The sequence below is a fragment of the Manis javanica genome, chromosome 1, assembly GCF_040802235.1.
Source record: "Manis javanica isolate MJ-LG chromosome 1, MJ_LKY, whole genome shotgun sequence".
NCBI lineage: Eukaryota > Metazoa > Chordata > Mammalia > Pholidota > Manidae > Manis > Manis javanica.
This window is the reverse complement of record NC_133156.1, coordinates 125,597,502-125,612,512: the sequence shown is the minus strand read 5'-3', so window position 1 is coordinate 125,612,512 and position 15,011 is coordinate 125,597,502. Positions and strand designations below refer to the sequence as shown.

Below are 15,011 nucleotides of genomic sequence, written 5' to 3'. Positions count from 1 at the left end.
ATTTTTATCCAGGCAGAAGGAATTCACTCTTAATCCCAATCCTGTTCCCTTTTTTGTCATTAATTCAAATTATGACAGAGGATCTGTCTTTTTATACTGGAGGGAAGGAGTTGTTCTTGTTCCATTCCTTGCAAAAGTAATTTTTAGCTCCTTTTTCAGTCATCTGACCATGAGATAATTTATATAGCATAAAAAGATCCTGTGAGCACTAAAAGACAGGCCTGGCACAAACACTAAAAAAATAAAATATTTTTAGCGCTACCAATGCAAAAGAATGCAAACTCATTTGAATAGCATGTCAGATTCCTGAATGTAAATTCTTCAATTTGAAGACACATTGCCAACAAAATGATTTTCCAGTGTGACACCTGGTTACTGACAGCCATAAACAAATCAGATAGCCACAGCAAGGGGCAAGGCCTGCACTATGGTGACAGTGACTTTTGCTCCTACCCTGCCCTGCTACTCTCTGCGAGGAGGAAATGCCCAGGGGCACTACCTCTTAGCTCAGCACATGTGCCCGTGGTCCTCTCCCAAGCTGGCACTGCTTGCTGAAAGTGACATGCACCAGAACAGTCTCAGGTATTTATACAAAGCAGTTCAAGCCTTTGCATAGACAAAACAAGAAAAAACAATCCTCTGGGGAAAAACAGTATTTGATAAGTGCCTTTTAATAAAAGCAGACCAGAGTACAAAAGATAAAAGTAAGAATAATGATAAAAACAGTAGTTAAGCTTATATAGCACTTAATATGTTCCAGGCACTGGTCGAACATATTACATTTTATTAACTCAATCCTTCCACCTCTATAGCAAAGGTGATATTATATCCTCCATTTTATAGCTGTGGCACAGAAAGATCAAGAATCTTGCCCAAGGTTACAGTCAAGCAATGGCAGAACCAGAATTCAAACCTAGGCAGCTGTGAAAGAAATTTTCATAGTGATAAATGCAAAAAAAATTTCTCCATGGACATAAATATAGACTCCATGGACTCCAATTCAAACAAAGCAGATTATTTCCTTAGCAATAGCTAGGTCCTCCCCTAAAATGCCATCTCATAAGCATTCAGAACCTTTTAGCCAAAGCACATTTGTGGATACTTAAGCCAGGGAATAATTAAAGATGCTTAGATTGCAAAGCACCCACCTCTACCAACCCCTACTCATCGAAAAAGCTAGGTGGTCAGTCAGCACCTGTCAGTTATAACCTTACTTCTCAAAATAATGGGGGTTGGAAAGAGGAAAAGAGAAAGATGGAATTAAAATAGAATAAAAGATGCTACATATCCTGGGCCTTCTGGCACAAAAGCCACCATGAGGTGCCTGGAAGCTGCCAGAACTGGTAAGGATTTTGGCACAGAGATCAAGTGATGCTGGGCAAGCCAAGGACTCTACACTGAATCCAGATGAAGAATCAGGCTATAAGGAAGAGGCAGGATTCCTAAAGGAAGAGTATGATTTTTTAAATGTTAACCCAATAATGCTCATATAAGATATGGTAATCAACAAGGAAGTCATATTTTGTATATCTCCTACTGCACAAGCTGCTGTAAGCCAGTTAATCAGCACTTACACATACAGCTACAGTGACAAGGTCCTTCACACAGATGAATTTACTGAATTAAGGAACAAATTTTATGTTCAGCCTAACAGTGGTGCTCAGTATATTTTGTCAGTGTAACTCTCGGAACATAACCTGTCCCAAATAACATGCAGTTACATTCTCTACTAACTCTCATTTAATGCCTGCAGCCTACATGCTGTGCATTTAACAATTTATAATCTTCACAACACTTCAAGGGAGGCATTAACACCACTGTTTTCAAAGTAAGGAAACAGAGGTCCCCAGAGTTAATTGTCAGCCCCAGGATCCCACAGCTACTAAGCCGCTGGGTAAGGATTTGAACTCAGATAGGACAGACCCTGAAATTCATACCCTTTCCATTAAATCACCATACTTCCCAAAAGGAATCCTGCTCTCTCAGGTGTCTACATCTCTGCATGGGCCATCTCTCCACCCAGAATACTCCTCTGTGCCTCCCAGACCCTCCCACATCCTCTGCTATCAGCTCTGGTACAGCGTTTGCCCTCTGACAGTCCTCCCTCTATGTGCTCAGGCACTTCCTCCCTCCTGCCCCCACAGCCCCTTCCACCACACGACACATCATTCAGTCGCCTCTGTTTGACCTGATGCTCTTAAAGGACAGACATTTACTCCTGTTCACTTCTATCCCCACAGTGCCTGATCCACACCAAGTGTCCAGTAAATGTTTACCAAATGAGCAGTTAGTGATAAAGTGACTCTGCATTTCAGAAAGCCTCATACATGCCATTAAACCAACATGCCACTTCCCTGATGAAAAGCACACAGGACACAGGATCACAAAACAACATCATGCTAAGTACTTAATGGGCAGAGCAACTGAACAGCCAAGGGGAGAAAGCTAGAGAAGGAAGACAGCCATCTGTGGGAACACTGTACAATGCCAGGCATTATTACTAGTAATTCAGATGACCAAAGTTTCTTAGTTAAAAAATTGCCCTTGCTAACTAAATAAAAAACGTTTGGTATCTTAAGTTTTCTAACCAAACTAGTTTTCTGATGTGCTCTCTTATGTACAACCATTCCATTTTCCCCAAATATGGGATATAAAGCATGTTCTGTTTGTTCAAAACCTTTCTAGGATGAAAGACATTCTCTAGAGTCTCGTAAAATGAAATCAAGTATATTAACGTGGAAAAAGAACCCAGGGACAAACAGGGTTATATTTACACTTGCCTCAATTTTGTTTCTATGGAGTCTCACTGATTTTATCTTTCCTAATAAAAAAATCAAACTGATAATCCCTCACAAAAAGCAAACAAACCTATAAGTTAAAGCAACAAGTATCACAGGGGTGAAAAAAAACTTATTCTTTAAGAGATTGGAAAATCACCCAAGCAAGAGGTAACCAATTGCTAGAAAAGAGGGGAAAAAAACCCATGGATGGGTTTTCTCCCATTTGTTCCAGGTAGGATTTGAAAGGGCCTGCCTGGCCATAAATGAAAATCCAGAAGACGCTTACCTGTACTGTTTTGCACAGAAGTTGCATAGGAAAATAGAAACAACCGTTTAAGCAGTTTCGGAGCCTGGGTATGATGAATTATGCCACTGACGATCTAGGGAAGAACCAAGCAGTGGATACAGTCACACTTTTGGAGATAAACACCGAGTTGTCTAGGTTTTCATTTAGGCTAACAGGCTTCTGTGGTCAGCATGCTAACTCATTTATGTCTGTATCTATGACCTTATCTCTTGGAATAATGCCAAATAAACAGAATGCTAACCATATTGGCACGTTTTCTAAGAGCTTTGTATTTCTAGGGAAATTTTTAAAACACAGTCTAATTTCTCAGAAATAAAATCCAAAAAAAAATGTAAGTGCCATATTCAGATACTCTAAAAATCTGACATCTCAAGACATTCAGCTGATATCAGATAATTAGCAAAATGCTTAGGTATTCTGAGCCACTTGTGGCCTTTAGAACCTTCTAGAAGATCAGAAAAAGCAATCAACCCACTGTGCTTTCTGTTTCAAGTTCCAAACAAAAGTATTTTGGGTCAGATGACTACAATCGTCATTCAAAATGAAGTTTCTGGCTTCCCAGGAAATTTTCCATATCTACACCATTCTTCCTCCTCAGAATAGATACTGGATTCATGTTTATTATCCTAACTGAGCTACCACACTCCCTGAAAGAAAATTAAGGAGTTCTATTTAAGTGTGCATAACTCACTGCAGCCAGAGACAAGAGATGACCTGGCTTCTCTCTAGGTTTTCCCTGATGTATTTACATGACAGTGGCAAGTTTGAGACCTTCAATATCTCAATAAGAAAACTCTTGGACGTCACAGTGACCACTGCAACCAGTTCACCCCATTACACATCTCAACTTCTGTGCCAACAAGACTGTTGCCTTAGTCTCCCAAAATCCAGGCCTCATTGGTAACTCGGATTTGCCCATTTGACCTATTAACTCCTCTCTCTTTCCACACACTTCCACTACTTCCCAGATATAAGCTCACTCATTCCAGGCATTGGGGCAACTGCTGCTACCTTCTGGAAGCCATCAGAGGCAGGAGGAGGACTTTTGGCCTGCTTCATCCTTCCCTTTCCCCAACTGCCTCCTGACGCTGAATTCACACCTCCCACCCTTCAGAGGCTCCAGGAATAAACACATTATGATTTGAAGGCCTAAAGGTAGCATGTGCCATGATAATATACAGGCACACTTTTACCAAATTATTTCTCAATTCAAATCAAAGCATATGGAATTAAAACCACTTTCAATTTCACAGAATGAAAGGCTCCCCTCAACCTTTGCGCAATACAAGTAAAAAATAGTGGGGGAAAACCTGATGGGAAATAAAACCTAAAAACACATGCAACTAGTTACCCTTTTGACTTCCTCTTCTTTTGTGTACCTCAGACAGAAGTGGAATACTCGGAGGTCTTTGCAGTGGATGATGAGTTTCTCAGGGTATTTCTTCAGTTGTCCAAAAAGAGGTTTTTTTTTCTCATCAAACACTACATGTCAACAATGAAATCAGGAAGGAACATCAGGGTATAAGGCAACAAGTTAATGCTAAAGAAACAAAGTAGACTATTAATACCTCTCAAAAGTGAGAGAAACGGTGCTACCTTCTAAGTAAATGTCAGCAGGGGCCCAGGCCCACCCTGCAGGGTCCTGACTCTGAGTTAGGGTTCTTCATTTCTCTGGAGTAAGCACAAGACCAAAATGGACTGGCTGTTGCTGGCAAAGTTGAGATTACAAAAGACGGAAGGGAGATCACTAGTGACATGCTTTCAGGGCAGTCAACTCCAGGGTTTTGGCTAGGGGCCCCTCCTGACACCTCTCTCTCTGTTCCAGAGTTTGGGCCATGTAGCACCTACAGGTGTTTGGATCATCAAACATGGCTAATTGAATGACTTCTGGAAAAGCCCTGGTGACAAAAAGAGAAATGGAGCAGAAAGACGCTGGACCCTTTGTCAGCAGAAGACACCTAAGTGCCGTGGAACAGACCTTCAGATTAACCTTTAAAGTAAAACCTACCCAGCTGACACTGATGGCCAAAACAGGATCAACAGCCCACATATGATGATATTGCCGAGTATCAGAAAGACAGGTTCAAAGTTTAAGCTCCTCCACCAATTAAGTGACCCCCAACAAGCCACTTCACATCTCAATTTTATCACCCATAAAACTGATTTAAACAAGATAAAAATGTGAAGGAATTTTACTGAACTGTCAAGGACCACAAAAATATCATTATCAGCTATACTTTATTTTTTGTAAATGAATATTCACAGCAGCTTTATTCATAATAGCCAAAATCTAGATCAGCTCAAATGTCCTTCATCAAGTAAGTGGTTAAAGAGCTATGATACATATAAATCATGGAATAGTAGTTAGTAATAAAAATTAACAAGTTGTTGAATCACACAACAACTTGGCTGACTCTCCAAGGAATTATGCTGAGTGAAAAAAACCAACCTCAAAAGGTTACACACTATATGATTCCATTTATGTAACATTTTTTGAGATAAAAAAGTTTTAGAAATGGAGAACACATTAATGGTTGCCAGAGGTTAGGGACAGGGGTGAGAAAGGATGGAGATGAGCATGGTTATGAGATGGCAACCCAAGTCACCGAACTGTTCTGTGTCTTCACTGTGGTGGACATGTGAACACAGACAAAACTACAGACCAAAAAACACACTCACACATACAGGTACAAGTCAAACTCTGGCAATCTGAGTGGATCAGTGGATTTTATCAGTGCCAATATCCTGGTATCAGTTATATTTTCAAAAGCTGGCAATACCCCAGGGGAAAACAGATACTCACCTCCGTAAATCTGATCAACACAGTGGAGTGTAATGTCATTTTCTCCTATAACCTTATTCTTAAATTGGGTTTCCTAAAAAATTCAAAAGGGAACAATTGTGATTCCTTTCTATGCACTGTCAGACATTTATAGGCAGAACAAATCACCATTCTCCACTTGCACGTTAAGAAAAACAGGGAGAGGGTGGGGCAAATGGGTAAAGGTGGTCAAAAGATACAACTTCTGGTTACAATATAATTCAGTCAGGAGGGTGTAACATACAGCATGGTGACTATAATGATACTGTATTGTACATTTGAAAATTGCTAAAAGTAGATCTTAAAAGTTCTCATCACAGGAAAAAAAATTTGTAACTATGTGAGGTGATGGATGTTAACTTACTGTGGTAATCATTATGCAATATATGCATATATCAAATCCTTATGTTCTACACCTTAAACTATTATAATGTTGTATGTTAGTTATATCTCAATAAAACTGGGCAAAAAATAAATAGAAGAGTGTATACCCTAAAAAAATAAGCAAACAGGGAAATGCAGCCACAATCTAGGAAAAGGACCATGAAGTGACGGAACATGCAAGAGAAGCTGGTGAGCATTTGCTTTTCAAACCCAGGCAGAACCTGCTGTTCCTGGGCTGCTCCCAGGCATAGCCGCCATGCCATCCATGATCTCTCTGGGGGGTGCTGGAGAGTGGTGTGCAGGTTAGGATTGCTCCAAATGTAAATAGGTGAGTGACAGAGCTCCATGAAGCCAGCTTTGGGAAGAAAATACTTAGAGATTCATGTTTCTGTGAATGCTGTCTTGGTACAGGACAGGGAACCAAGCTTCCGTAGCCGACGACAGCACAGCAGACTACCCGCTGGGACAGCAATGGTGCTAAGAAGCCAGGGTGGCCAGTTGTGTTACTCCACACTCTGCTGCTCATTGTTCATAAGCAGGGACAAGTCTTACAAGACTTGTGTGCAGAGGACACATAAAGTAAACCCAAAAGCAAGTGCTGCATTCAGCATCTGTTTCCTAACTGAAGGCAGTCCCTGAATTTGAAGAGGAGTTTAGTACAGGGGAAAACCTGGGGAACTAGTGTATCTGGGTAGATGTGATTCCAGTGAGTGCTAGACACGCTGTACTGATATACAGGAGACAAAAAGTCGACAGCCTAAAAAGTATCAGCCTGTAAAGCCAAACACAAGCCAGCATGACATGAGGCACTGGTGGGAAATTGTAGCATGGTCCCATCACTGAAAGGAGATCCTGAAGAACAGAGAGCAGACTAGTGGTGAGATGGGCTTCTGTCCTTTGTCTTTAACGTGTGTTGGGGTAGAGTAATTGAGAAGCTGGGAAAAAAAGGCAGTGGGGCCCAAACTGCACTGCTCCCCTGAAACTCAGCCAAGTGCAACTCGTACATACGTCATGATCAAACACAGATTCGTCATCACTCAAGAAGGCAATCTTGAAGTCTGTGCAGACAAGCTTCCCATAGATGCCGCGCTGACAGGAATCTTCCTGGACATACTTGAGGACTGTGCTGGCTTCACAGAGCAGCTGTTCACCTGATTGAAATCAAAACAAGTCCTCCTTAGAGTTCTCAGGGAACATACAGTGTGCAAATAGTAAAAGCTCCCCAGGCTCTCCTTGTGTAAAGGCAAACATACAAAACAAAGTAGCACTTCAGAGCTCTGCACAGTTCCAGCACAGCTGGAGCTCCAAAACTGAGGCGAAAAGATCAGCAGTGGGGACCATGACAAGCAAAATTAAAATGGCTCAGACACACCTTAACTCTGGGCATTTCTCTATCTTCTCACTGTGAATAATGGAAGTTTTCAAATAAGTGGAAATGATCTCAGCTACACTTGCAAGCATGGGTCTTAGTGTTTTTATTACCTGCACTCAAGCACATACTCCACAGAAGTGATACCTATAGGAGTGAAGCCAGAAAGGCTCACCAGCATGCTCTACAGCAGGAGCCCTTAAGCCTGCTTTCTGGAGAGAGCAGGCCACCCTCCCTCTGGGATTGCTGAAGGAAGCAGGGTGTCTCCCTGGGTCTCGGGCAGCTCCCTCAGACAGGGGCGGCAGCATTCCCCCTTTCCAGCAGGACCACACTCACTCTGGCTCTCCAGACAAGGATGGGAGGAAAAGGGAGGTCAGGGGTTTGTGGGGGAAAAAACCTGTTTCCTCTCTTTCTTAGCTGAGGGTATTTCCTCTCAGTGTGACACCTTTCCTGCTCTATCTGCAGGCATCCAGCCCACAAAAGAAACTATTTCCTGGAGACAGTACTTCTCTTTATAATTCAGAAGATTCGGATTTAGGGACAGGTAAGCATTCTCTGCTCCCTGGAAATAGGGAAGCTCACGAGGGCTAGATATCCGGGTAAGGGCAGCAAAAAGAGGATATGGGGAAAATGAAAAACTAGGTAGAAATACTTGGCAACAAAAAAAGAAAAGGAATTTGCTTCTCTTCCAATCTTCCTTTCAGAATCTTCTTCTGGATATTTCCTTCAATGTCTTTACTTTATGGCTCAAAATTCATTTAGTCTAACTTTCAATATGAAGACAAAGAAAGGTTTCAGACACTAAGACTATCAAGGGACACATATTATGGTATTTTTTTCATCTTCTAAGGGGTTAATTACTAAGGAAATACTGGAAGATGGCTCAGTCACTAGGTTAGCCTCTAGAGAGACCACAGAGCGTGAAGAAAACAATGAAGTCAGGGTCTCATTAGGGCTTAAAACAGCCCCAGAAAAAGTGCCTTAGCTAAGTCCGAGGTGAAAGGCATGTGAGCAAAGCTCCCTGTGCTTGCAACTCCTAGTGCGAAACAGCATTTAAGAGTGAGTGTCTCCTGAAGACCGAGGGAGCAGTACCAGACGTGATCACGCCCTGGAGCCTAGAAACTGCTACCCGCTGGCTAACACAACATCCAGGGGAGGCTCTGGAGCATGGCATACCACGCCAGTTACCACCTCGTGTGTGCAGGCAGTCTCGAATTGTGGGGAAGGGAGCCAAGGGGAGAACAGATCTTAGAGTAAACTAAAAATGGAAGTTAACTTCAAGATCTATAACCCAGGAAAAGCAATAGACTATATGGATTGAGGTTTAGGCCATTATTATAGGAAAAAGGCTTTGAGACTTAAAAACATTTTTAAGAAGTTATGGGATTCCAATATATTTACCAAATAAGGGAGGGTCAGTCAGAAATGTGTGCATATTTATATCCTCCCAATAAACTGGAATAAAATAAAAAGTACCAGAACAAGGCTGCTATTGTTTAGGGAAAATGTACTTAAAAAAAAAAATTTACGAAAAAAAGCTGTTTGGGGTTGGAAAAAACAAAGTGGAAGAATTGAATGCCCAGCTCCAGGAGAGCTCCACACAGCGGACAGGATAGGCTACCTCTATCTGAGTTCAGACATAGCAGCTTGCCTTCAGCTCTAGGGTCACTCTCCTCCATCTTAAAAATGTCCAACCAATCCAGGCTCTCTGGTGGCAGCCCCAGGGTCAGTGAACCCCAGTGTGGTTGGCACTCACGTTCAGACAGGCAAGCAGTGATGAATACAGGTGAGGCTGCCACCATGGCCTGCCCAGCAAAGCCGGGCAGCTGTGTGAGTCGAGGGCAGCTACCGAAGCAGCAGAAAGAGTTGGGGGGGCCGGGGGGCGTAGGGCTCTGCAGGGTACCAAAACCTGGACTTTCCTGACTCAGGATCAGAACACTGGATAGGGACAAGTAAAGCAACCTGAAAAAGACCTCATTTGTTTCTGAAAGAGGTGAGAATTTCCCAGGTTTATTTTCACCAGCTTGTGAGGGGCAAGAAAAATTCTTTGCAGATGTTGTAATACTCCAACCCAGGTGTGTGGAACTAAAGACCTTGATGTTTTTGTCCAACTTGTTACTGTCTGGATGAAAACAAAGGAGTTTATATATAGTGATACTAGAGATGACATCATTAATCACTGGCTTTGAATTGCACATGAGGTATGAGACTCCCATGACTGTTACCTGGCAACAAGTGAAGAGTTGCTTCCTTCTCTGTTACTTCCTTTTCATTTGTATGAATTTCCTAAGAGAGAAGAGCAAAGGGTAATTCTGTTCTTTGTTTAAGGGCTCAAAATGAGAAACATAAAATCATGCTTTCAGAATACAGACTAAAACACTGAATTCTCTCAGGAGTTTTGTTTTTGACAAGCTAGTTACTTTTCTTGAAAGCATTTTAGGAGGAGAGAAAATTCCAACAAATTAGTTCAATGTATTAATTATTTAGGACTGATAGCTATAGTTGTCCCAAGTGGAGAGGCAGGGATGGGCACTCCCCATCTAAAAAAACAAATGTCACACTACAGAGTAAGCAGCTCAAACGCACTGAGTCAAAGAGATAAGGGAAGACATTCCATAGAATGACCCCTTTTACCTTCAGTGAGCATCAAGGATTAAAAGCAAAAGAAGATTGTGTATTCTTATAGAAAATGGACATATATAAAGGACAGGAAAATATGAATGTATTACATCAGTGCTGATCCATCTAATCAGTAGCATACCAGGACTCCGTAAAGGGAACTCAAAATGAGAACGTTCTTTGCCCATTCTAAGTTAGCTAAAACCACAAGACAAAGATACCAATATAATTACTTCTGATAAGAAATCAAGGACAGATTCCATGTCACTGTTTCTCAATGAAAATACTTTCAAATGCCTCCTTGTCAGGTTTGGTGTTTACTGGATATTCAAACATAATCAGCAATCCTTAATTAATTAATGGACCAAAGCAACAGTCATAAATGGCTATGGATAGATCTGAGAGGCATGGTAGGCCTAATGCAAACTTGCACGTCATCTATGAAGTATTCTTGCCAAAATATTTAACCTCAATCTGCTTGAGCTTCTATGTCAGTCTACCAATTTATGAGAAACACTGGGACAGAGAAACATAAAATCATGCTTTCAGAATACAGACTAAAACACTGAATTCTCTCAGGAGTTTTGTTTTTGACAAGCTAGTTACTTTTCTTGAAAGCATTTTAGGAGGAGAGAAAATTCCAACAAATTAGTTCAATGTATTAATTATTTAGGACTGATAGCTATAGTTGTCCCAAGTGGAGAGGCAGGGATGGGCACTCCCCATCTAAAAAAACAAATGTTAAATGACACCACAGGGATGCAACCAGTCAAATCCTGAGTGTAGAAAATTCTATACATTTTTTCTCTTGTCAACAAATAAAATTGGGATTGTTTTGTTTTCTTGGCAGAAGGCTCTAGGTGAAATGAGTTTTTTCCTGAAACATGGGATTAAAAAAAACCTGGGTACAGCTGGGGCAGGAAGAGGCTAGAGAGCTTATCTTAAGGCTGAAGAAGAAAGTCATGGCTGTTTGAGATAACCCATTCTGAGCATGGTCTATTTTAGAGATGCCTACAATTTCCACTTTAGGAAATGCCAGTAAATCAAATCCCTCTGAGACAGTGCTTCTCAGACTTGGGGAGTGTCAAATCATCACCTCTGCAGACACGCAGGCCTCACTACAAGCCTAAGGAATCAGTGTACGGGATGCAGCTGGGCTTCTGATTGTGTCGAAAGTTTCCCAGATGATTCTGATGCATTGGTCTACATTAGTCCCACATGAGGAACTCCTCTTGCATATGTAAATGCTATGACTATTCTGGTAATTTAGAAATTCTCATTGAGAATTTCCATCACCTGTTATTAGCAAAGAAATAAATTAAAGCACAATTATTTTTGACAGTTCTATCATCTTTGAGAGAAAAAGCTATTCATTAAATTATCAGCTGTTAGAAAGCTAGTGATCATCTTGATTAGGGCTTAGAACTCAGTTCAAACACTTAAGTCAATGGGGAGAGGATGACCCTATTGGAATGCTCCCAGAAGAACTATCTTCTCATGACAAAGAATTTATACTATCCAAAACTACATCAATTCTTAAAATGGTTAGTGGAATTCTTTCTGCATATTCCATAAACAAAAACCTTTTAGGAGCCTGTCCTACCCAAAACTCCCTTTTCCCTGACAACTGTTCCCTGACCCCCACCAACCTCCTGGAATGAACCACCTCCTCCCCATCAACTACAAGGGAAACTGAAAGCAGTCCCCCAGAGGGACAGTCTTTTTATCTCCCCTATTAATTTGGCTCAAGGTCTAAAAGAAGCTAAACAAACTGGGCACTTAAACTACAGCTGACCCTTGAAAAACACAGGTTTGAACTTCATGGGTCCACTTATTCACAGATTGTTTCAATAAATATATTGGAAAATTTTTTAGAGATTAGCAACAATTTGAAAAAATGTTTTCTTTCCTCCAGTTTATTGTATATAATACATACAACATATAAAATATGTTAACTGTGTTTGTTATTGGTAAGGCTTCCCATTAACAGCAATTAGAAGTTATATACAGACTTTCAACCGTAGGGAGAGTCAGCACCCTAACTCCTCTCTTGTTCAAGGATCAACTGTACAGACTTGCAGATTTTGCCACAAATATGGGGAAGTAGAGAAAGTTGTTCTGCAAAGAATGAGACACATAAAGAGGTTAGGCAGAGATAAAAGCCCAACCCCAGACACACATTCAGGGCCTGGACTCCATATCTTTCCAGGCTACAGCGAGGCGAAACCGCACCTTTGACTTATGTTTCATGAATCACACCTGCAACTTTATAATAAATCCCCTTGTTAGCGTAAGTTAGCTACAGAGGGTTTCTGCTGATTGCCCTTTTACATTTTACATTTCTGATTCTCCAAGTTCCAGATGAAGAAAGTGAGGCTTAAAGAGATTCAGGAACTTCTCTTTCACAGGAAATAAGTTACTAACCAAGGGTTCAGCCCAAGCTCCAACTAATTCCAGCACTTAGCAATACCCAAGTTGGCCCTACCTCCAAAAGACTTTGACTACACAGGAATATCTGAAGTTGTGGAGAAAGAAATGACATTTTTCTATTAACAGTATTTGTTTTTCTAGTAGCCCACAATGATTTAGGTCTGGTCATTCTGTGTCATATTCTGCAATAGGAAGTACTTTGAAACCACTATAAGACCAAAAGAGTAAACTAATGGCTTTCTTAAGAGAACACCACATCAAGGAGGGGGCTGCTAAGGTATGCCATACCAAAGGAGAGTTTTCTCATCTGATTTTATTGAAAGATTAAACAGCAAAAAGTTGGTAAAAAATTGAGAATAAAAACCTATATAAGCACTTGAGCACTGGAATTTAAGGAGCCACACTGTAGGTGATCATCACTAATACCTAACATTTCTCTGGTTGGCACTTCAAAAAATTAGTCACTATCCAATTCTGCAAATAATCAACTCAGGAAAGAATAAGTACCATTGCCACTACCGTGAACTCCAAAGCAAAATATACACCAGCCCTGGGAAAAGAAATAATCCATAAATCAGGACACACAAAGAGGAATTATAAAGAAACCCTCCCCTCAAAATTCTGTTTTTTGTTTTTTTTTTAATTTGGAAAGCTATCTGGGTGGTGGGGAGGAGGTACGAAGGACAGAACAGAGTATTCATTGGCTACTGTCCTATAGTACCTTCATTCCTGTATTTTACAACAGTTTTCTAATTGACAAAAAAAAGAACATGGAGAAGATATTTCAATGTTTTTGAGAAAGCATCCATTGCTTGTTGATTCCAGGAGAATAAACACAGTTGACTGGAGCGGAGGGGAAGTAGTCACCAACAAGGGTACAGGAGTGCCCACATCTAGATATGCCGAGGCTGGATACAGATCTTAAAGTGGGTTGCAGGACATGGTGAAATTCCACGTATACATCCTACTCTTGACCATGTGCACTCTGAACATGTATGTATGAGCTGTTGTCTTTGTGGGAAAATGTACTGGACAAGTGATTAAAGGCTGTCCAATTTGATCTTTACAACTGCATGAGTAAATACCAGTTTCTTCCTTATCGACATTATAAATTATTACATGACTCAGGGGTCACTTGTGGGCTGTAGAAATCACAAATGTCCAATCTATGAAGGCCAAAGGGGGTTCTTTCAGAGGCCAGCCCTTATTGAGGTTGAGGTGAATAATTATAAGTATTTCTTTAGCTTTATGTGTCAGGCGTTGCTTAAAGGATTTTATACTTATTAACTCATTTAATCCTCACGGCAAGCTTTTGAAGTAGAGTTATTACACTCGCTATTATCTCCATTTGCTGATGAAGACACCCAGCTAGTATGTGGTATAAGTAGAAGTCAAACCTGGAAGCTGGCTCAGTTTGTGTTCCTGTATGAAGACACACTGCATCTTACATGGAAAGAAGGAAAAAGGAAAAACAAGACAGATTGGTTAGTGAATATATCTGCTAGACCCACCTAAAACAGGTCAAAGGAAGCATCACAGAAAGTGTCCAGAGAAATCCAGGAGTATTGTGGAGAGGTAAATGGAGGCTACAGGGAAAAAACAAAAATCAAAATATACCTACCCCCAGAGTAATGGCTGGCTGTATGGGGAAGAACTATGGGGCCTCTTCAAGCTGAGTTACCTCTTTTTATTTCCCCTTTCATTTTTTAAAAAATTAAACTATCATTGATATACAATCTTATGATGGTTTCAAATACACAACACACTGGTTCAATATTCACCCATATTATCAAGTCCTCACACCCTCCAGTGTGGTCACTGTCCATCAATGTAGTAAGATGTTACAGTCATTCATTGTATGAAAGAGTTACCTCTTACAATTTATTCCACTGGGTCCTCTAAGGCATAAGTCTCTGTCACCCCAACAGCCTTCAAGAGTTCAAGGGGAATCCTCTGACTCACTGTACTCCAGGAAGGCCTCCAACCACGATTAACACTACGTTCCACCTGGACAATTCTGTGTTTCCCTCCAAGATCATGTAGTCTAGGGATCATGCTAAGAGTCCTCCTTTATACCACTTTCTCCTTTACCCTCATTATCCAATCTATCACCAAATTGTACCAGTATTACCTATTAAATATATCTAGAACAAACGCTCCTCCTATCTCCACCAGCACCATGTAGACCAAGCTATTATAATCTCCCACAGCTTTCCCCTGCTCTACCTGCCTCTCACCTCCTTCCAATCCATTCTCCACCCTAATGGAGCAGTGACCCTTTCAGAACACAGCCTGCTTTGG

At 41.0% G+C, this 15,011-nt stretch overlaps 1 protein-coding gene across 2 annotated transcripts in view; it reads right to left on the bottom strand.

The window, feature by feature from the left end:
- MTMR12 (myotubularin related protein 12) overlaps nt 1–15,011 on the bottom strand; it is a 61,418-nt gene that overhangs the window by 30,899 nt on the left and 15,508 nt on the right. Inside the window, exons 2-6 of one of the 2 annotated variants that reach the window (XM_017675136.3) lie at nt 9,887–9,947; nt 7,301–7,443; nt 5,891–5,963; nt 4,439–4,569; nt 3,067–3,160 (exon numbers count right to left, since the gene is read on the bottom strand). In XM_017675136.3, coding sequence (XP_017530625.2) covers nt 3,067–3,160; nt 4,439–4,569; nt 5,891–5,963; nt 7,301–7,443; nt 9,887–9,947 — 502 coding nt within the window. The remainder of the gene's footprint in view (nt 1–3,066; nt 3,161–4,438; nt 4,570–5,890; nt 5,964–7,300; nt 7,444–9,886; nt 9,948–15,011) is intronic. The other variant, XM_037001781.2, reaches the window with a different exon arrangement.